Source organism: Ahaetulla prasina, chromosome 1, assembly GCF_028640845.1.
Source record: "Ahaetulla prasina isolate Xishuangbanna chromosome 1, ASM2864084v1, whole genome shotgun sequence".
In the NCBI taxonomy this organism is placed as follows: Eukaryota; Metazoa; Chordata; class Lepidosauria; order Squamata; family Colubridae; genus Ahaetulla; species Ahaetulla prasina.
This window is the reverse complement of record NC_080539.1, coordinates 256132353-256156125: the sequence shown is the minus strand read 5'-3', so window position 1 is coordinate 256156125 and position 23773 is coordinate 256132353. Positions and strand designations below refer to the sequence as shown.

At 37.9% G+C, this 23773-nt stretch overlaps 2 protein-coding genes across 2 annotated transcripts in view; one reads left to right on the top strand and one right to left on the bottom strand.

The window, feature by feature from the left end:
* The window catches only part of VWCE (von Willebrand factor C and EGF domains), a 44647-nt gene extending 33948 nt beyond the window's left edge, over window positions 1–10699 (top strand). The window contains exons 14-20 of the mRNA XM_058158283.1: window positions 1237–1322; window positions 1934–2030; window positions 2646–2728; window positions 3772–3862; window positions 4855–4937; window positions 6086–6191; window positions 7061–10699. Of these exons, the coding sequence (XP_058014266.1) occupies window positions 1237–1322; window positions 1934–2030; window positions 2646–2728; window positions 3772–3862; window positions 4855–4937; window positions 6086–6191; window positions 7061–7791 (1277 nt within the window). The 3' untranslated portion in view covers window positions 7792–10699. The remainder of the gene's footprint in view (window positions 1–1236; window positions 1323–1933; window positions 2031–2645; window positions 2729–3771; window positions 3863–4854; window positions 4938–6085; window positions 6192–7060) is intronic.
* Window positions 10700–10775: 76 nt separating this feature from the next.
* On the bottom strand, window positions 10776–22075 carry LOC131184203 (pepsin A-like). Its single transcript, XM_058155274.1, has 9 exons — window positions 22020–22075; window positions 21364–21526; window positions 20902–21019; window positions 20139–20257; window positions 16874–17073; window positions 14605–14721; window positions 13198–13339; window positions 11827–11925; window positions 10776–10928 (listed from the first exon to the last, which is right to left on the bottom strand). Exons 1-9 carry the CDS (start codon window positions 22073–22075, stop codon window positions 10785–10787), a joined length of 1158 nt encoding a protein of 385 aa, XP_058011257.1. The 3' UTR covers window positions 10776–10784.
* Window positions 22076–23773: the final 1698 nt, after the last annotated feature.

Genomic DNA, 23773 nt, shown 5'->3' with positions numbered 1-23773 from the left:
TAGAACCCAGAAATTTGAAGGTTTCTACTGTTGATACTGTGTTGTCAAGTATTGTGAGAGGTGGAAGTATGGAAGGGTTTTTCCTAAAATCTACCACCATTTCTAAGGTCTTTTGGATAAGAATTTGGTGGATTATTCAAAATGTACTGAAGAAGAAGATAAAGTTCCTGCCACAATTTTTCCTTTTGGGAATTATAACGGATTGTACAGGGATTGAGACTAAATTGATTCTGAATTTAATAACAGCAGCAAGACTGTTGATTGGACAATACTGGAAGAAAGAAGAGATACCTACAATAGAAGAATGGATATTGAAAGTTATTAATTTGGCTGAGATGGCTAAAATCTCAGCGTTTTTAAAAGACAATACGCAGGAAAAATATTTAATTGAATGGAAAAAATGGATTGATTATCTACAAAACAGATATCAGATTAAGAAATATCAGATTGCCTTTGAATAATTAGAAAGTTATTTTATGTAATGGGGAGGGGGTTGGGAGATGAAAAGCTTTGGATGTGGTTATTTGGATTGGAAGGGAAAATTTTATTCTATGCTTGGTTTATGTATAACAATACCTTGTGATTGACCCGGGAAGCCGGGGGGGGGGAGGGGGGAAGGGGTTTTTTTTGTTTGTTTTTTTTTGGGGAGGGAGGGGGAAAAAAGGGGGAAAATGTTTTTGTTTTTTAAAACTCTTTCAATAAAAAAATATATATATATATAAGATACATATTTTTCCTTCTTAGTTTCATTTAGTTTACATTTATAATTTTTAATATATCTTTTTTGTAAGATATATTAAATTTAAAAAAGTAGTCCATAAACAAGAAGGCAGGCTGACCTGACAGTTTTTCTCTAGATGAAAGGGGATTAAAACATAGGATAATTTTCAAACAACTAATATAAGTTTTTTTATCTGGTAAGTTTTCACAATGCAAACTTTATTCTTTTTTTTTTTTTTTAAATCCACCCTGCCACTGTCCTTACCTCAGGAAGAGTCCTTTATAGCTCTGGCTCAGTCAGAGCCAGTATAAAAGAAGGCAAGTAGAGAAACATTGGATCATAAGCCCTAGAAGCCTCTCTAGCTATCCATGCAGGTCTTGATTCTCTTTTACAACCACGGACATTTTGATGTAAATTGCATGGTTTCCATCAAGCCATAGCAAGCATGTTGGTAAGAGAGAGCCTTTTATCTTTTCTGAGATGTTTCTTTTCATGGTTTCTCTTTTCTGGACCAGGTTGCTTTATCGATGACAATGGAATTGAATTTCCAGTGGGACAACTCTGGTCGCCGGGTGATCCCTGTGAGTTATGCATCTGCCAGGTGAATGATAACCTGCTCTATTTCACTTAGTTTTAACCTTCCAGTCTTCTATTGCATGATATTTTACTATTATTATTATTATCATCATGAGATTTTTATCATGTCTTTGCTATAGTAGCTCCTTAACATTCCACAGTGAAGATTCAGATGGATATTTTAAGGAATGTTGCTCAAACTCCAGTTGTATTTGCCTGTGCATTCTAGGACACACTGGGCAGAGTCAGATAAATACAGTCCTCCAGTATCTGAGTTGGGTATAAAAGTATGCTGGTGTATATTGTGTTGCCTTCTTTGATAATACATAGTCTGCTTCAATAATGAGGCTGTCATTTTACCGTTTTAATGCTGGACAAGTTAAGAAAAGTGAAAGGAAACCACTGAGGCTCTAGTCTAGGATGTGAATGCTAAGATTGTATTCAACTCTCCCAAGATGATACCATCCAACACTTACCTTATCGGGTGTAAAATAACAGAAGACCTCTAGAACTTTTTGAAGACAACTAACAGAAGACTGATACTTCTGTTGGGATGGAGGCAATGGAGGGTCTGTCTGCCCACAACAGACCATTATTTTGTGCTGTGGGTTTCTGTGAAGTTCTTTTCTGTTACAGACAGATGGTTCAGTGAGCTGTAAGAGGACAGATTGTTTGGAGATGTGTCCTCATCCAATCCAAATCCCTGGTCAGTGCTGTCCAGATTGCTCAGCAGGTAAAATTCCATCTTTTCAGAAAGCTGTTTTCTTCTTAGGGAAACCAAATATTTTCCTTCCTAGATCATCCATATTGTAATGAATATGAATACAGCTGTTTTGAAAACCAATATATACATATTTTTTAACATTTTATATCAAAATTGTACAGAAAATGCAGACAGCGGACATATCATTTTGTTCTACTTCTTGCTTCTGCCTTTTGCTTTTAAAGTAGACAGAATATTGTTCTGTTCATCTATAAATGTGAGAAACCTATCTCAAATGAACATTCCTGTTTTTTTAAAAAATGTATCCTGGTACTCATTATGAGAAAACAGTATGTATAGGCAAAGGCATTGTAAGCCGAGCAAATAATTTCCAAAACTATTGCTTTTTGTGGTAGATTTTTTTCAATGAATACTTAAGAGCAGCAGATACTGTCTATGTTACACTTGAGTACTTTCAGATGAACATTTCCTAAGATTTTCATCAAAAAGCTTTGTGCAATTATTTTGTCCACCCACCCCAAACAAGCATCCATCCATATCTCTCTTGTGCTTTCTTGAAATTTTTATAAAGGCCATCTGGTTCAAGCTGACCATGTAATTTTTTTTCCTCTTTCACAACAAAAGGTTGTACCTATGCAGGAAAGATCTTCTATAACAATGAAACCTTCCCCTCTGTTTTGGACCCATGTCTAAGTTGCATTTGTTTGGTAAGTTCTCTAATTCTCTTACCCCAGGCTGAAAAAATGTGAAACCCTGATAATTGTGAGCAAGCAAGAGTAGTGAGTGAGTAGATGTTTGTATAAATTTTTTAAACAAACAAACAAACAAACAAACAAACAAACAAACAAACAAACTGTTCTTTGGGTTAAGAGTCCACTTCCCAAGAGGTTGTACCTATGCAGGAAAGATCTTCTATAACAATGAAACCTTCCCCTCTGTTTTGGACCCATGTCTAAGTTGCATTTGTTTGGTAAGTTCTCTAATTCTCTTACCCCAGGCTGAAAAAATGTGAAACCCTGATAATTGTGAGCAAGCAAGAGTAGTGAGTGAGTAGATGTTTGTATAAATTTTTTAAACAAACAAACAAACAAACAAACAAACAAACAAACTGTTCTTTGGGTTAAGAGTCCACTTCCCAAGAGGGAACCAGAATGGTAGATCTACTCCACCCTCCCATAACTTTTCAGAGACATGCAGATGTAAATTATGTCATGCTTCTATGCATGGGGTTTTACATGACTTAATATAATAACATCCCAGGATATTCCAAGAGAGTAGGGATATACAAAACTGGATAAGACTAAAAAAGGAAGAGTTAACCCCCTGACATTTCTTACTGAAATAATAGGACTTGAGTCAATCCAGGAAGGAATGCCGTAATTTGAAAATTGCTCATAATGTTCCATTTGCACTTTTCTCCTATACTTAATACACCTCTCTTGACTCTTGAAACAAATCTTATTGATATTTTTTGTGAAACATTATTTTGTAATACTACAAGAAGTATATCCCTGACTGCAATTATTACTAAGGAGCTATTTGGGGGGCGGGGGGAGGAAGGGAAAGAAATAGAAATAAGGGAGGGGAGGAAACCTATGTGAAGATTTTAAATTACAGTATAATAATATTGCTTTGCCATTAATATAGATTCCTCTGTGTGTGTGTGTGTGTGTGTGTGTGTGTGTGTGTGCGCATTCTTCTGCATGTGTACATGTACAACTCTATGTATGTATGTGCGTGGATCTTATAGCTGGGCTCCGTAGCCTGTTCTCCTATGGACTGTGTCGTATCCTGTACATACCCTTTCCATCCAGAAGGCGAGTGCTGTCCAATTTGTCATGGTAAGCATCACAGCAATGTGGCTTTTCTAAAATACTATTCCAGATGTAATCTATATACTACTAATTGCACTTTTTGGCCTTGCTTTTCAAGAGAATTTGTGTTTTGGTTTGCATTTGAAACACAATTATTGACTATAATTATTTTGCGATTAAGATGAAAATAAAGAAACATGATAGAGAAAATAAATAACCTTATTTTAGCATTGCGGCATCCTGCTTCTGCCCAATGTACATACGTTGCAGGAGAAAATTTAATAGAAATGCCCCTTCCTTATTGAATAGGAAGCAATAAAAAGAGCAGAAGCTGAAGGGAGGGAATTGCTAATAAAAGACACTAAAAAGCCAGAATAATGCTTTGAAACCAATTTTAGTTGGAATGGTGCAGGAATTGAAATTTTTGGCCAGTCCAGAAGTAAGCAGATCCAGAAGTAAGCTACAAATCAAGTTTGGAAAAAATATAATATATAAAAAAGTGAGCAATCAAAGGACTGCAATTCCAATTTTTTTAAAAAAACAGTTCTTTGTACTGATGAAGAGTTTTGCATAAGTTGTGGGTTTCATATTTTCTTGCAGTGTAATTTATTTAAAACAGTGTGCCTGCACTTGACATTTATTTATTTATGTATAAACTAAACAGTCATCTGTCCAGTTGGTTGGAACTTACGTATGGTATTTATTGCTTAGATGAGACTAAAAAGTAAAATATTAGAGAAGTTTGTTAGAAACTGATTTGGTTCTTGAATATTCAGCTTGATAGTTTATGGGTTGTTTACCTTTCTTGCTATAGGAATTCTCACCTATACAATCATTTGTGCAGTAATCTGCAGTTGGGATGTTCCAATAATCTTGAGTAATATTTAGTATTACAGAAAGTAACTTCTGAATTTTTGTATGACACTGTATTATAATTTGATCATGTTGCCCCATAAGCAGGTCTGTGGATAGTATGTTCACTGTCAGAACTGTATATCTTATGCATTCTTTTTCTGTAGACTGCAATTACAGGGGAAGAAAAGTAATCAATGGACACAACTTTGTTCCTGAAGATGAACCCTGTGTTTATTGTACCTGCCAGGTAAAATGTGAAGGTTTTGGAGAAGAGAGACTCCATTCCTTTACCTTCTTTCCTATTGTTTCTTTTGAAATCTTAAATAGGCCTCAGCTAAAATGTGGTTGATAATCTGCCAGACTCCACTGACAGTATTATATGTCAATCATTTCTTCTTCGAGTTCTCATAAACTCCTACTTGTGCCACCAGTAACCTTGTCTCCTGTCAGCCTCTTTCTTGATTACCTCTGATTTTTCCAGCTGTGTGTGTAGGGGGTCTCCTCTCATAACTTTTGCTTTTCCATTATGTATCCAATACAATTGCTTTAATTCAGTGGTGGAATTCAAATTTTTTTACTACTGGTTCTGTGGGCGTGGCTTGGTGGGCATTGCGTGGCTTAGTGGGCATGGCTTGGTGGGCATGGCAGGGGAAGGATACTGCAAAATCCTAATCCTCCCCACTCCTGGGGGAAGGATATTGCAAAATCTTCATTCCCACCCCACTCTGGGGCCAGCCAGAGGTGGTATTTGCCAGTTCTCCAAACTACTCAAGATTTCCGCTATCGGTTCTCCAGAACCTGTCAGAACCTGCTGGATTTCATCCTGCTTTAATTTCTATTGGGTCTGCAGGGTAGGTAGCAGAAACTGTAGAGTCTCTAAGCAAACATTTATTCATAGTAAACACGGCAAATAATTGAATTAATCTATAGTAGGCCAAAAGAAAAAAAGCAAAACAAATCTGATCAGTAGTAGTAGAAATCCCACAAAGCAACAACCCTAAATCCTTCTGGCCTAAAAACAACAGAGGTCCTGCCTTTGAACAATATAATTGTAACTCTTCCCACAATACACAATAGCTTCATTATTCCAGCGATCAGTTTGGTATGACTTCTCTCAGTATTACATGATATTCTCATCAGTTTTCTCCAGCATGATATCTCAAGAGCATAATTTCTTCTTTGTTCAGCCTTTTTGAAGATCCAGCTTTCACAGCCATGTACAACAAAGAGAGCCTACTGTATTCAAGCTTCCAACTATGCCATGCAATAATAGAAATACTAGAAAAATACAATAGAACATCCATCCCTAGGACAGAAGGCAATGGATTTACCTGCTGCAATCAGTGATTTCTTGCTGGGTTTTATTAACACCTCTTTTATTTTCTCTCCCTTCAGCTTGGGGAAGTGAGCTGTGAGAGGAAGACGTGTCCAAAGACTTGTACAGAGCCCTTTGGTCCTCTCACTCATTGCTGCCTGGATTGCCAAAATAATGAAGTTATGGGTAAGTATTTTTTTGGTCACATCTGTCTGAGGAATCTATTGCTCTTCGTTCCGTCCTCTCAGATCTACAACAAGGACACAACAATTTGGGAAGCAGAAAAAAAAGTGTGTGATATTATATACTACCTCTTTTAAGGAAATATAAAAATATTCTATACATAGAACTGTTTACAGAAGCTGCTTTAAGTTTGTTGCACAAAGCGAAATTGTCTGGGATGGCAGTGGAGGTCGGAAACACAGGAGACATTGTATTTGCAATTATAAGATATTTGAGAGTCTGTGGGGAACTCTGATGAACAAGTTCTAAAAAACTCTGCCTTCCATCTTCTGACAGACACTGGTATGCAAGCACTTTTCTATCGATTCTGCTGCTTTATCTATAGCAGGCCTATTAGGTTCTGTAACAGCTTTGTTTCTTATGCCATCCTTCTTGTAAACTCACAGGATTCTGTTTTGTGTGTGTGTGTGTATATGTATACATCCGAACTAGACTGTGATGTTTCTCTGTGTTATATATGTGTGTGTGGATATATGCTTTCCATCCATTCCATTCCATTCCATTCCATTCCGTAATGCAGATTTCTTAACATATTCAAAGCTGCAGAATGTGTTACTGTGCACTTTCTAGGTTCCCCAATTATGCTCTGTTCAAGCTGTATGAAATAGTCTTTTGTTCATGAGTGATTGCATCCACTTTTGTGACCCAGCAAGAAGGGGCAGTGTTTGCGCATGTTTGTATATGCTTATGAACAGCTAAGTTCACTATGGATGAAGATTTGTACAGTCTAGAATGCAGGTAATAAGTAGTACATCTGCCACAATGCTTCAGATCAATTAATATTCAATCTGATTTGCTTTTTTCCACATCAGGTGATTTGGCTTCCCTGGAGAATAGACTAGCCAATCCTGTCTTGGAAGATGCAGCAGTAGAGAGATCCTTGCAAACTCTTCAAAGAGGTCCCATGACTCTGGTGTCTGACAGCTCTACCCCTAACCATGCCTCATTTACTCCAGAGGATCATCTTGAAGCAAGTAATGCAAATGATCAGGAGACTGTATTTACGAAGCCAATTGCACTAGGAAATGTTGGACTCCACCAAAGCAGACCAGGAGAGGCCACAAGGTTGCATCTCAATGAACCACCAAGTATCATTCCTCCTTCTTGGCTAGGCCACTTAGCGATTCCTCAAATAAAGCCAGAGTCCATTGTATCACTTCTAAATAACCCAGAGAGCTTTGGGGATCCTCCTAGAAAATCAACTGGGTCCTTCATGACTCATTCCAGCCTGTCCTTTCTTTATTCAAGAACAGGCAGAACCACTGCATCTCCCCCTACTGCTCATATTTCCATTCCATCCACTCCAGCTTACCTCAAAAAGTCCATAACTGCTTTATTTCAGGGTTCAAACACCCACAACCTTCCTTTGCAACCTCTGGCTGAAACATTTTCTTCTTCGGCCAACTCTAATCTAGATTCTCTTCAAGAGCTTCCTAGCAGCCCAACCCACTTCACATATTTTTCTTTGGGCCAGCAAAATGCGGGGAACAACTCTAAATTAACCTCTAGTGATGATAATAGCCTCACTGATATATCTCCATAGATTGGAGAATAAGAGGAACATAATTATTTTGAATAAGAGGAACATAACCACTTTAATCTCATAATAACAAGAGCATCTGCCTATGTGGTTGCTGTTTGCTAGATTTCTCACTATGTATTCATGGCAATAATCTCCATTATAATTTCTGGTTTCCTAGAAAGCAGGTCCTCTTATTGGGGATATCACTTCAGCTCTTGATTGTATTGAGATTCTTATTTAACTAATACCCCATTTGACTTAGAAGATAGTAGAAAAATGGCTGTTATTTGCAGCATCAGTACAAACATTCTGGTAAAGCATAAAGATTTCAGAACAGAAGTATGACAAGTAGTGGAATCCTAGACTAATTCAACCTCTTGTATTGCATGTTGTGTGGCTGGCCTAAATGCCAGCAAAGGAAGCAACTATTTATGCCAGGAGTCACATAATAAATTTTCTTACACTATGTCTAATATAGACATTCTGTTGCTGCTTGCTGTCTTATATGGACATTTCAGGACTGATTATACATATTGAAGAAATGGGGCTAGCTTTCCACGAAGTCAGAAATGAACTAAACATTGTTTTACAGACAATGTACTGCATACTGATATGTACAACACTGATTTTAATAGTGGAAAACTTCCATTTTCTTGTTCTGGTGTATATAGAATTCTGCAGTTCAGATTATAATATGTTGAAATATATTTTATGAACATAAAATCATAGCATCATACCTAAAGGTAAATGTATTTTTCTATGCCACAGTTAAAAGTATGTTTCCAAGCTAAGCTGATGAGAATTTTGTTTTAACATTTCTTGGGTGAAATTTGCCAGCCACTAAAGTCTTCGGGAATATTCAGTTCTTGAAAGGCTTTGAAAGTCATGTGCAGCCCATTCCTAAAATATGCAGCATGACTGAATTTTGTCAACTACCTCAAAGGGGTGTCTTGTAAGGGCATATCAACTTTTCATAATTGAAACTAGAAAGGCTGCTGTTGTTTTCCTCCATTTCGATCTCTGGGAATTCTAATTTTCTGAGATGTCCAATAAATCTTAATTGGGTAATCATTTATGTAACTTATGTGCTTCCTAAAACTTAATAGTTAGCATCATTGTTCCTCAATAGGCTTGAGTCTGATGTAAATGTGCAGGACGGCATACTGTACTCGAGCAGTGCAGCGCTTCTGTTTCAAAACCGCAAACAACACAAAAACCGTGGACAACACAAAAGCAGGAACATATCATCTGAATATGCCTCCATAAAGCAGCAGTGTCTTTTCCCTGTATCATATGACTGGGCTTTGCAGCTGTAATAGTGTTATTGGAAAAAGGCATTTGTTCTTGGGCACCCTTTTTTCTTCGAATCCAAAGGCAGCACAGCCACATGACATATAACTTTGAACACATCCAGTGGCAATTTGAAAAGTGATTTGAAGTATATCCACAGTTCTTCCTTGGCTGGCTGGCTAAACTTCTGTGAGGCAGATAGAGCCCATATATCTGTGCACACGGAGCCACCTCTGCAGGCACACGAGTCATTGCCCGAGGTTAGCACCAACACGCATGCAAGCGCACCTCCTGCCAGCTAGCTGATTTTTGGGTCTCTAATGTGCATGTGGGAGACGCATGTGCATGTGGGAGACCGGCGCACATGTGCGGGATTGGGGTGGTACTAGCAGGGAGGCCTGCTAGGCCCAAAATGGGGCACGGAGGGAGTGTCACGCACGCATGCGCCTGGGAGTGTAGGGGGAAAGGGAGCATGGAGAGCCGCACACCTGTGCAGGGGGTGGGGGGCATTGCATTATGGGTGTGGGCATGCTCATATACACTGTTGCACGCACATGCACGCTGCCACATGCACACGCATGCTTTCGGCACTCGAAGAAAAAAAGGTTGCTGGCTTCTAAGCCTTAATCATGTACTCAGAATTTTTGCAGGTGAAAACCCAGAAAGTGCAAAACATTAGTAGCTAGACAGGCAAATCTACATATTAAGAAGCCATTGTAGGAGTCTGAAGTGTTTGATACATTATGCCACAGGCATTCTGACTGACTTTGCTAAGGTTCTCATATTGATTCAGGTTATGATCTGTCAAAACCACCCTACCTCAGAGGGCAAGTACGGTAATTGCTTTATGCTGGGTTAAAGTTGATTTCCTCCAAGGAATCTTAAAAAGATGAGGAGACTAAAAATTCAGTGGTCCATATTTCAATTTTTTTCATGGAACTACATTTGTGGAAGGGGGAATAAAAAACTGAAAAGCCTCATATCTCTATACCTTGAACTAACAACAGTTTATGGCTTAAAGTGACATTGGTAAACCCCTTTGAGATTGCCGCTTCACACATGCATGTATTCATTTGGGCAGGAATTAAACGACATTTCTAGGTGAATTTACCTTGGAATGTTGCCATGTCAAAATAAATGCCTATATTGTGTTTTTCATATATTGATATAAAAGTTGGTATTATAGTGCTGTGAACATTTCAATTTAAACAAAATGGTTGGTTTTAAAAACTAAAATATATATTATAATAAAAATTATGGCAAATAAGTTTAATTCGAATATTCTCAAACTGGATTTTTTTTATAATTGAATTCGATACAGTTCATCTTTAAAAGGCTTGTTTTGTCTATAGACAAATATAAGTTTTGGAAAGTATGTTTATTGACTTCTTCTTTACTAATTACAGGAAAGTTAAATGTTTGTAGAATGCGGGGAAAAACTTCCTAAAATTAAGAGTAGTTTGACAGTGATATCCATTATCCATAAAGTCCGTGGGTTCCCCTTGGTTGGATGTATTCACTTGGGAAATTTTACTTGGAGTGAATTAATTTCAGTTTGTTAGTTGACATGCATTCAGTGTGCACTGAATACAAAGCCATTTATTTTTATATTTATTTATTGTTGCTGACATTGAAGCATGGGGATCAGGAGCATAATTACCAAATTTAATTCCAAAGATTCAAGACTATCTTTAGGCTATAATATGACCAATAAGATCTTGCTATTAATGTGCCACAGGAGCCAGGCCAATCTGGTTGTTTGCTCGGTCAAAGACACAATAGTATTGACGAATGAAGATATCACCAAGGACCCAAACTTCAGACTGGAAGGGCATATTCTGGAAGCCACTCGTGCAATAATTTTGGAACTGAAAGAGAAGTTCAAATATATGATGAATTTGAATGGCCTAACTAGAGGGCCTTTGTAAAGCATCAGGAAGCTGACATTCCCCTCCCCCTCCTGTTGAGTGTTCCTTATCCATGCTGGAGTAGCAGAAAACCATATTTGCATTGAATAGGCTAACTCCATTCTTTACCTCTTAACTTTCCTCTTTTTAAAATCTGGATTTCCCTCGAAGCTGATGGGTGACAAACCCTTTAATATTTTGCATACCTTATAATATATAACAGTGAATCATACATGTTTAACAGTGCTTGCTCTTTAACTGTGTTTTCCTAGAACATTTGTACAATCCAATTATTTGGATTACGGCATAATGAAATAAGGAAAGAATCACTTTACGTGTATCTCCCATATTATGAACGTTAGGTTAATATTGCAATATTTGTGATTAAACATAGTGGTTATTTTTGAGTCCAAAATGATAAGCTGATACAATACTCTTTCTTTAAAATAATCTCCTATAGCTTTCCTCATCCTGGTTCTCTTTAAATGTGTTGGATTTCTATTCTGATAATCCACCAGATAGTTCAAATACTGGGAATTGAAGTCTAACATATTAAGGATGGTCTACTATGGAGAAATGAGATCTACTAAATTTACATGAGAATAATCTTATCATTAAATGTGTTGAATTTCTTGTTCAGAGTTGTACAGTTCAATTCTCAATGCATAATGAAAATACTGCTAGGCTAAAAATTATCAAAAACATTTCAAATGTTATAAAATTTCTCCCACTTGAATATAAGTGACTGAGATTGTCTTTCTCTAATTCTTTCATGGGTCAGGGTTTTTTTTCTCTCTAGGGGTTTATTGTATGACCTAAATTATTTGAGATAATTTTTTGGATAAACCACAGATCTTACCTGGCGAATGTAGGCACTGGCGGGCACAGGGTACTGAATGCCATTGATGGTGAAGACGATGTCAGGCAGTTCATTGATAGCATTGCAGTTGACTATATACTGATGTGAAGAAGGATGAACAGAAAACATATATTAGCAGCCCCATAACATTTGAGAAACAAACAAAAAAAATTATGGGCTAGAAATTGTGCAGACAAAAATGCATTAGAACAAACCTGGGCATTTTACAGAAACACACACACACGCAGGGGCAAAAGCCACCTTTGACCCTTTGGCCCTCCCTATCTGTCCCATGTGGGTTGCTTTTACTTTGAAGATGACTGCTATTTTTTTTCCCCAATTTACATATGTGCATGTGTGCCTGTCTATGCACCATCACAGCCCTACTGGTTCAGCCCTCCATAACAGTCCCAGTTTCTCATGTAGCTGCTGGAGAAAATTAATTGCTCAGTCCTACATTAGAATGATGCTTCCTGAAACCAGAATTAACAATGATGACTTGAGATCAGAATTATATTCCAAGCGATAGCAGTTTGTAGTGTGGAAGGTGTGGAAGGTTTACGCAAAATTTTATGCGTAATTTTGGTCTAGTAGAGGAATCAAAGGAACTTGGAAGTGAGGGCTTGGTGGAGGATACATGGTCCATTATGAGGGTCTGGTGTAATAGCAATCATTGATCTGACCAGCACTGTCTTCCATAATGCGCCACTCTATTCTGTATGACAATTATATGAGACTGCTAGTTATATGAACTAGGACTGAAAATGGCATTTCCTTAGCTAAATCATAGTAGGAAGATAGGGCAAACCAAGAATCTTGCATAAGAATTGGAATAAAGGGAGGAATACACAATAATGTGGAAATCATAGCTGCCAGTTGCTTAGCTAGTATTGGCCTTCATGCGCATTGAGTTCTTCTCAAGAACCTAGGATGCCATAATGTATCATATGGGTGGATCCAAGTAATGTGGCCTTTTGCAATTGTCAGATGGAAATTTTGTCAATGGACAAATTTTCTAAATGTCATCCAAGATTTTTTGGTAGAGCACCCAGTATATAGATAACCACTGGAACCACCACAGCTGCTTTATGCTATCACGTTTCCATTTTAATTTTCAGATCTTCTTTGCCTTCTACTATCTCTTGATACTACTGCATGAATTATCCATGCTTTCTTCTTTTCAACAATAGTTAAATCTGGTGTGTTGTGAGTCAAGACTTTATCAGTTTGTATTTGGAAATCCGACATTTTAATCTGCTCACTTTTTACTATTTTTTCCAACTCTATGTTCCCAGCAATTTTTCATTACTAGTAAAGATTATTCATTTATGTATATTAATTATAGTCGCATATCATTATTATCAAGCTCACCTGACCATTGGAATATTGTCCACCAATGAAGTTCTGAATGCTAGCAATGCCATTGGGGGGACCTGTCAGGAGGGAGGTACCAGTGTCAACAAAAGCTTGGCAGCCACCGGAACAAGCAATGGCTTGACCATTGACGGTGATACTGAAAAGAAATATTTATTTATTTATTTATTTATTAATTAATTAAACTTTTATACCGCCCTTCTCCCGAAGGACTCAGGGCGGTGTACAGCCAAGATAAAAAGCAATAAGTATACAAAGTTAAAAATCAATTTAAAATACCTATTCAATAGTGGCCGAATTAAAACCGTCAAATTGACCAACCTAAAATACCCCATATAAAATTACAGAAAATTTAAAAATTTAAAATTTAGAAATTTAAAAATCTAAAAAATCAGTCCAGTCCCGCTTGGATGAATAAATAAGTTTTTAATTCCCGATGAAAGGTCCGAAGGTCAGATATTTGGCGCAAACCGGGGGGAAGGTCGTTCCAGAGAGTAGGTGCTCCAACAGAGAAGGCCCTTCCCCTGGGGGCCGCCAGCCGGCATTGCTTGGCGGACGGCACCCTGAGAAGACCCTCTCTGTGAGAGCGTACAGGTCGATGGGAGGCATAAGGTAACAGCAGGCGGTCCCGTAAGTACCCGGGCCCTAAGCCATGGAGCGCTTTAAAGGTGGTAACCAGAACCTTGAAGCACACCCGAAAGACCACAGGTAGCCAGTGCAGACTGCGCAGGAGTGGTGTTACCCGGGAGCAACGTGGTGCTCCCTCAATCACCCGCGCAGCTGCATTCTGGACTAGCTGAAGTCCTCGGGTGCACCTCAGGGGTAGCCCCATGTAGAGAGCATTGCAATAATCCAGGCGAGAAGCGACGAGAGCATGAGTGACCGTGCATAAGGCATCCCGGTCCAGAAAGGGGCGCAACTGGCGAACCAGGCGGACCTGGTAAAGAGCTCTCCTGGAGACGGCCGCCACATGGTCTTCAAACGACAGCCGTCCATCCAGGAGAACGCCCAAGTTGCGCACCCTTTCCGTCGGGGTCATTTAATATTCAGGTAAAGATGAGAGAAAGAAAACTACCATAACCTTTTGCCTGCAGGTCTTTTGAAATTATAAAACAACTTGGGCCACGGGAAAGGAAGAAGAATGAGAAAGATTCAAAATAATCCTTCTTGACTTTTTTCCCCCCTATAAGAGGGAGCAGAAGAAAACTGTGGCAGGTTTTCAAGTGTCTATTATATCACAATGCTAAACTACATTCCTATAATTGTTAAAAGTGTCTATTTCCTAATCTGGCCTACTTTGTAGAACTGATGGGCATTTTCTTTTGCCATTATTCTGCATTTGGTTTTTGATTGCAACTTTGTGAAGCAGGAATGTGAAGGCTGAAGGTGTAGGAGTTGGGTTACCTGTCCACAGTGATCTGCCAATAGAGTTCAGCAGCAATGGGTACCCAGTTGAGACTTCCAGTAAAGTAGGAGGATTCAATGCCACCAAACATTACAAAACTCCCTCTCTGGTCATCACTGAAAAATGAACATATAAGAACATGACAATTAGAGGAATTGCAAATATTTTTTCATTTTTTTTTGTTTCCTATTATATTGTTGACCCATTGCAACTTTTAAAAAACAATATCCTTAAAACGATGGGTTAATTAGTTGGATTTTTCACCAATAAGCTACTGGTAGTAGCAAAGAGTTAGAAAGTTGTATCAGTTGGCTGCTATCTAGTGATTATATGGACAGAGGTAAATGCTGTTGAAGAAATGGAATTCAGCACTGGAAATTGGTTTATGAACTATAAACTACAGATCTTTCAGTCCATTCCCTTCTTTATATATTCAGCATATATACCCTAACCTTTAATTAATAAGAGGGTGTACGGCTTTTCTGAATCATTCACTGACCTGGCACCGATTTGTTCCATTATGTTCCCTCTGGACTACTGATTTCTGTCCCATGTATAAGTTTCATGTAAGAAGATAAGATGCTCTGGTTCCAAATTTCTCAAGGACATTCTTCTCATGGTCAACACAGTGAGTAGACTTTCTATAATCTATAGAAGCTCATATAAATTCTTTTCTGAGGTTTTCTCAGTTATCCAGCATGCATCAGCAAAAGCATTTCTTGATCTTTTCTAAAGCCAGCTTGAACATCTTGCATTTCCTCTTCCAGATAGCCTTCCTTGGTTGATCCTAAATTTAATTTTGCTAGCATGTGAAATTATGGATATGGCATTATAACTTCCATTCTGTGCTAAACTAACTTTCTTTGGGTTGGTATGATCTGGGTTATATTGCAGATTTGCTGGCTGATTTTATTTTCCTGCCTGGCAAGATCAGCAGCTAGACATCCCTGCATTTTTAATCTAGTTGTGTCATAAATATTAGCTGTACTCTGAAAGATCCTGAGCTTTTCCTCAGTAGCATGTTTTTTTTGTTTTTTTTACATTTTTTACATTTATATCCCACCCTTCTCCGAAGACTCGGGGCGGCTTACAGTGTATAAGGCAATAGTATCATTCTATTTGTATATTTACAAAGTCAACTTATTGCCCCCCCAACAATCTGGGTCCTCATTTTACCTACCTTATAAAGGATGGAAGGCTGAGTCAACCTTGGGCCGGGCTTGAACCTGCAGTAATTGCAGGCTACTGTGTTCTAATAACAGGCTCCTTACAGCCTGAGCTATTCCGGCCCATGTTGAGTGTAATCCAACCTAAAAGGTTTATTATCGGGCACTATATTGTCAGTCACTTTCCACTATCTACTCATGAGTTTACTTTGTAAAATACAGGGGTGGTTTATCATTTCCTTTTTCCATATGTAGTATGAAATGATGCCTTAGCCATTGTCACAAAAGTGACCATCTGCTTCCAGCATCTTTCTATATTGCCACCCAATATAGGAACTTTAATAATTGTACCCAGGCAGCTCTGATAACCATTATATGCCTTGGGTGACCTGCTGGGAATACAAGTCATCCACAATTTATAACAGCAATTGGGGCCAGAATATCTATTGCTAAGTGATGCAATCATTAAACAAGTCATGCTTGTGGACTTTTTTTGCTGCTATCATTAAGTGAATCACTGCAGTTAAACAAATCGTATGGTTGTTAAGTGAACCTGTTTCCCCCATTTGCTTTGTTGATCAGAAGTCTCCTGGGAAGATCATTAATGGTAATCACATGGCTCTAGGATGCTGCAACTGTCATACATACATGCCAGTTGCCAAACACCTGGATTTTGATGGTGTGACCATGGGGACACAACAATAGTTGTAAATGCAGTCATAAATCACTCTTTTTGGCCTCTCAAAACTTGTTAAGCTAATGGTTGTAAGTTGTGGACTACCTGTAGTGTATATACACCTGGAATATACTCCTAGTATTCTTCATTCATCCATCTCACGAATATTCCTGCTCTACGATGATGCAATCTAGCAGAACTCAAAAGGATAAAAGTAATTTACCATTGACTGTTCCAGGAATTTTGTTTTAAAAAGTTCCTATTCTAGCCAACAATCCTGGAATCTTTTTTATAGTTCCCTGGAAAGGATTGTCTATTGCTGAGCTTCTCCAGAAATAATATGGTTGGTATCCATGCCCTCTTCCTTCTAGCAACAGATAGTCATTAGTCCCTTCAGAAAAACGTGCACAAATCATTATTACTTACGAACTCAGGAAGACAGAAAAGAGATCCTGGGATACCAAACCTTCACTCATCATATTGTCAAAAACAGGAGTGGCGCCAGAGGCAGAGAGCCTAGGGAAAGCCAGACCCAGGATGCCATCAAAGGGGGCATAATAAAGGAAGCTGCCTGGCTCGGTCTCACTCAGACCAAAGATTTGGTTGCTGACCTGAATATTTCCAACCTGTGCAGAAGAACAGGGAGAATGGTTATAAAATTCCTTTTTAATTTCAAGCAGTACTACTAGATTTGTGTCGGAAGCACATACCGAGGCATTTTAATTTCAATTTCAAGCAGATTTATGCATAGATACATACCTGTGTGTTTGCAAACAGACCTTGAATGATTCATATAATTCACTTGATTCTAGTTGACTCTCCACTTTTAAATAAACTGCTTTGCAGTTTAATTTCTATCTCATAAAATAGCCTCAAAGGAAATCTCTATGTATGTCCTATTAGTATACCATCTGCAACTATTTCTCTCTGCCCAATCTAAATTTTGAAAGGAGTGGAATTGACGCAGAGTTGAGATTAATCTCCTGGCAAAGAATTGGCAATGATTCTCAAAAAAGACATTGTTGAACATAGATTGAGCTATAAGCCAATAAATGACTGGATCCTATTGATTAGAATTAGTGGATATCCACTGATATCAGTATTATATATCAGTATATACATCTCCTATAGATTCAATAGTGGACATGGAGGAATTGTATGGATAATACAAGAAGTGGTAAATGTAGCATCAGGAAAAGACATAAATATTACAAATGGGTGTTTGGAATGCAAAAATGTGAAGAAACCTGGAAATATAGAAAAATCGCCCTGCCTAAATTAACACAATAATGCAAAAAATAGAAGTTGGTAAAGATAATTATTTGTTTATTTACAAAACTACTTCAAATACAGATATTATACTTGGATTTCACTTGAGATATAAGCCTTGAATCCAGTCAATTACACAACAGGAAACAAGCAATTGAAAAATGAACTCCTGTAAACCAGGATACTTCTCCAGGGGCAGATTATGGAGCAGAGACCATGAATTATTGCTGTTTAATATATGGGTTAAACTCAGAAAAACAAAGAAATCAGATATGCCAACAAGATTTGATCAGAATGAACAGATAAATGGCAGTAAAGGCAAATTTGTGTGAGGGTGGAGCTAGCTGACGTCAGATGAATAATGAAGAGCACAAGAAAACAGAAAGAGATACTGCTTCACTGATTACAACAAAGCTTTTACTTTACAGGTCATGCCAGAATGTGGTATATATTACTAATGGGTCATTATTCTTTTGATAGTGAAGAAGACGTTGCTATAGGAAGTGAATCTGCACAGTCAGAATAATTCAGAACTAAAAAGAGAGTGTGACAGGATACATTTTTATCAGATGTGCTTTCATTGCAATCTACGAAATAGTTCATGCGACTAGAATCTAAAAGCTCAGATTTATACTATATATTAGATGAAAAATTAATCTTATGTCACAAGAATCTCAGGAAATATTCTACTTTCAAATGAGACATTTATATATAGGCAATTTCAGGCTGCAAATGTTGCATCTGTTTCCTTCTTGCTTTTTTTGTAGGAGGTGCACATTTGCCTCTTTTATGAAGACAAAACAGAAAGAAATGTTAAGTTTACACAAGCACAGAACCTAAGGGAAAATTTTTATAAGATGTTTTATAGATGGCATTTAGATCCTAAGAAATTATCATGGGGGCAGGGGATGGGGGGAAGGGGGTTTTGAGGGGGGGATGGGGGGAAAGGGGGGAAAATGTTTGTTTTTAAAAACTTTTTCAATAATTAAAAAAAATCCAATGTCACATGGAAGGAATGACTGATGTACTATATGTTTGTTTATAAAATAAAAAACTTTTTAAAAAGAATAAATTAAAAAAAAAGAAAGAAAGCACTTCTTGTCTGTTGTCACAACTCTCATCCCTGTTCTTAATTTTCACAATATTGTGGAAAGAACCTCCCACAGTATTGACTCTATCTGTACCTATTTAACTTTTACAGCAATATGTTAACAGAATAGTAGGATGGAATGAGATGAAAGCTGGAATCAAAATAAGCAGTGCTGCTTCTGAAATAGGCTAATGAGACTGTTTTGCTAGTTCATAGTAAAAGAAATCTCATTATAAAAGTAAAAATAGAAAGTGAAACATTTGTGCTAATGTTCCAAATGTGTTAAAGTGCAACATTAAGAAAACAAGTTCTATCAGCAAATTTAATGATGGCAAAGAAATGAAAATGGTACATGTTTTTTTTTCTTGGGCTCCAGAATAGATAAAAGTAGACAGAATGCTGTTATTTCCAGGGAAAATAGTTGCAAACATTATTAAATAAATAATATAAATAAGATAAAACAAGTTAATAGGAAAAAAATGAGTTTTGGTGAAAACAAACCAAGGTGGTTTCTGAAAACAACTCTCTAAATTTCCAAACTTTTTGGAAGGTGTTAATAAGCATGTAAGCCAGGTGGCTCAATAGAGACTGTATTCCTGGATTTGGAGAAAAATCCTCAAAAAGGTCTCCCTGTTAAAGCCAGTTGGCATGGAATCAGGAGCCCCATTGGACTGGCAAATGGTTAAAAGACAGGAATAAATGAGTAATTATTGCATTAGCAAGATGTGCACAATTGGGTGTCCAAAAATCAGCATTTGAACTAGTGGTTTTCACCTGGATATGAATAATCCGACATTAGGATTGAACAATGAGATGACCCTATTTGCTGTTGAGAGTGGTAAATGCAAAAAGGGACTATGAAGGATCTCTGCCAATTGAATGGTTTTTGCTGGTAGGGGGTTGCAGGAGACCATTGCAACCAAAAACAGAGCTCGGGAGCCCATTTTCTCTGGCAGATTGCTCGGGCAACCATAGGTGCCCCCAATATGAGTTACATCGAAGTGGTCACACCCCCTCCACCCCAGGTCAAACACAACCCTGATGCAGCCCTTAATGAAATCGAGTTTGACACCTCTGTTCTAGGATATTACTGAATTTCTTAATTATTTAGTCATGAGTGCATGCATAACAAGTTCCTTGTTCTTCTTGACTATGAAAAATCCCAAACAAACACTATACTCTTGGCTGCCTCTGAGATTAACCAGGATCAGAAGTTGGAAAGAGCTACACAGAATTCAATTAGGCCTTCCCTGTTTGTCCACCCAGAACCATGCTGACTCAGTCTAATTTCCCAAAGGATAGCTTCTCAGTCTATTTTCTTTGGCAGTTTACCGTGACAGTATCATAGCCTAGGAATCCAGTCATGCTTCCAGTGCCATAGGTGATGGCTACACTCTGGCTGGTGGACCGGAACGTGGATGACTGTTGTGGATTGAATTTATGATGGTCAGCTGCAAAGATAAATAATTGAAGTATGATATGGGCATGTAATAGAACAGAAAGAGCAATAGAGAGTAAGAGAGATCATCCCAGTGCAGTATTCTCTAATATGTGAACTCTGTCATCAGTCAGAGCCAACCTGAAAGCTGGTTTATAATTTGGGGGAAAATAGTTACATTTTCCCTTTATGTCATGTAGAAAATAAAATATATAATAGTTCTTTGTTAGACATTTTTCTGTCTCTGGCTTTATGGCTGTAATAAACTGATTTGATTATCCTTTTCATTACATCCCACACTTCTATATCCAAGCTCATGCTAAACATTTGCTATTTGGAGTATGTTCTGTTATTCCATAATAATCCCCTTGAGTAGCAGCTCCCTAAAGCTTTCTCTAGCAGTCAATATACCTGATATTAGTATGATCCATGTTGAACACATTGGAAAAATAGATGGACATGAGAATAAAGAATTCTCTCTGATTTGGTCCCTTTCAAATGTGTTGGGATTGGAGTTCTGAGGATTCCCAGTCAACATGCCAACACAGATACTCTGATGGGACTTGTGGTCTATTACATTTGGAAGGTACTAGCTTGAGGATGGCTTGAATTAAGAGTAGCTTCTTTCTGAAGGCATCAGTTATGGAGAAAACTTACAGCAAGCTCCACTGGAGCAGTACACAGAAGGGACCCACAAGTTGGAAGAACCAGTGTCAAAGATGACTGTGAACTCTTGTGGTGGAGTGCCAATGGAGATAGTACCCATGTACTCGATCTGTGGAGGCAGAAAACAGAACATAATAAAGAAAATGCAACCCTGATATCTCCATAACATTTTTGAAGCAAGAGAAATGAACATTTCTTTGTAGACAAAAGCAAGTTTGACAAGCTTTTTAAATAATACAAATCTGCTCAATATGTTTACAGTAGAATATCGTTTATGTTCCATGATCTCAAATTGCTTTCAAACATTTAAAAGTGTAACTTCCTAAATCCATATGTCTCTTTTATTGGTCTCCAGAGCCAGGGGCTATTGATTTAAATCAACAGGTGTTGAGATTCTCTAGTCTTGTCCATAGGCTAAATGCTGAGTATCTCCTCCTAATATGGAATACTCACATCCATATAATTTTGCAAGGGTTCAGGATCAACGGCAAATGTATTTTGCAGCCCTGGGAAATATTTTGTGCCAAGGTTATAAGGATGCTTCTTCAGAAAATCTTCTAGCAGCCCATGTTCCTTAAGGATTTGCCTCACGGATTTTGTTTTCTTTAGGTGAACCCTAAGCATTGAATAATGGAAAGGAAAAGATTAATAAGTGAGAGAGAGTGTTCATAGCATTAAAGATCGGGAAAAAATGAATTTTGGACAACATTCTCTGATTCAACACTCTTAAGAGGACTACAACCTTCAGAATTCCCAGCTAGAATGAGAGATAATTGCAATCTATCTGGAGGCCCTCAAGATGGAGAAAATTAGGTTCAGATTTATTTCTACCGAGGAAGAAGGACTTAAAATCTAGGTATGCTCTTTAGAGAAAGAAGCATGTTCTGCTTGATGAACAGGCAGTGCATTTGCAGATATAGCTATAAAGGGAAATAAAATATTACTGTCAGCAATAGGCAAATTACGGCTTTGTGGCTTGCCCACCAATCACAGTAGAAAGTGATTGGTGGAAGAGTTTGTGGAGCATAATTAAGAAAGAAAATTAGACCCTTCTGAAGAAAATGGTTCATGATGTTTTCTTTGAAGAAAGCACAATGCTCAATACTTACTTTGATGTCTGACATTGGGAAAGTGCCACCAGGCTCAGAAGTAAGAGGAACTTCATGATTACTCCTTTATCCCCAAGTTGCTGATTCAAATGAAGTGTGGGTCCCAGCTTCTAAGCAACACACTTAGGTTTGCTACACACACATATATAGCTCCAAGACTCTCTTATCATATTTACATATTATACAAAAAGCAGACATTCCTGATATGATTATCTTTTTTAAGAATGTCCTTAAGAAGAACTTTCCATGTTATTCTTTTTATTTGCATTAAGTTCTTGACCTAAAAAACAGGCTCAGCTGTAGGTGACATTGGCAACCATTTCAAAGATTTTGGTACATCCCAAGAGTACTAAAGTAATGTTTTCCATAACTTTTCAACATGTGAACCAATGGTAAAAATGTACATTTTCTTTTTAAAGTAATCTGGATGGAATTTTATTTTTTAGAAAATAAACTATATAATGAATTAAATATAAATGTAATGTTTACAATCGAGGGCTTCAGATATAGTATACCCAGCATCGTTCAATTTCTGATCTTTTAGACAGGTTGGTAGCCTTTGCATCACTGCAACATTCTGCAAAATTCAGAAGTTGCAGCTGGTGCAAAATGCAGAGGTGTGGGCTACACCTGTCCTCTACAAGCTGCTCTATCACTTTGCGTCTGGTTTCAATTCAAAATGCTGGTAATTACTTATAAAGCCCTACATGACATGGGACTGGGTTATTTGAGGGATCACCTCTACCCAGGTAAATCTACCTATCCCATTAGGTAGAGACATGATTTGGATCCCATTTACTAAGGAGCCTCACCTGAGGGGAGGGACCCTTTCTGACATGGCACCCACATTTTGGGGCATCATTCCTTGGAGATGAGACAGACTCTGACTCTATCGGCCTTTCAGAAGATTCTGAAAGCATGACTTTATTTAGGGATTCAGGTATGATGTGAAACCTGCCCAGTGGTTCTCCTGAATGTTATGACTGGTTTGTACTCAACTACTAATTATATGTGTGTTTTAACAAGGTGTTCAATAATGATTTTTACTTAGGTTTTTATGTTATTTTTGCAGAGTTGATTGATATATATATGACTTACCGTTCTCACTTCTCCTCGTGATACCAATTTCCACAATTAGAGAACTTTTCCAATGGAGGGTTTCTAGTACTAACATGACCAGAGAAAAGATTTGGTGCATCCGTCCTGTTTTTTTCACCGGAGCAGATATTTGGAAAGAAAAATGCCACAGGAAATGTCTGAAATAGATCGTTACTGCACAAAGTTTTAGTCCTGGTTTTGACAAGAGACGAATCCTCTGGTGATCCAGAATCTAATGTCTGAAGCCAATAATATTTTCTCAAATCCACAATTTGCTTTTTTTATAGCCTGCTCAGGAAAATGAAACCAAACCAGAAAAGTTCTAGTCAATTTCACTTAGGCTTATGTTTCCCTGATAAAGGTTTGCTTGGGAAAAGTAAAAAGGAAAGTAAGGTGAGGAATGGATTGATAATCAATGAAAATAGCACAAATCAATCCTAGATGCATTTTATTTTGGGATAAAATGAGTTGGAAGACATAGGGGCTGGGTGTCTGCAGTGGTGGGTCGCTACCGGTCCACCCTGGTTCGGGCGAACTGGTAGCAGAGGTGGGGGAGGCTCCATCCAACCGCCTGGATGCTTCTGCACATACACAGAAGCCTTGCATGTGGGCGCAAGTGCACTCACGTCCACAAGTGAACCGGTAGCGATGGGTTT

Bases quoted from the DNA above. Each gene is read 5' to 3' on its own strand.
- LOC131184203 (XM_058155274.1), bottom strand. From the start codon at position 22,075: ATGAAGTTCCTCTTACTTCTGAGCCTGGTGGCACTTTCCCAATGTCAG. The intron at 21,527-22,019 runs GTAAGTATTGAG...TTCAATGCTTAG, and splicing joins TCCCAATGTCAGACATCAAA to GGTTCACCTAAAGAAAACAA. The intron at 10,929-11,826 runs GTAAGATCTGTG...CTTCTCTTTCAG, and splicing joins CCAGTGCCTACATTCGCCAG to TTCCAAAATTATTGCACGAG.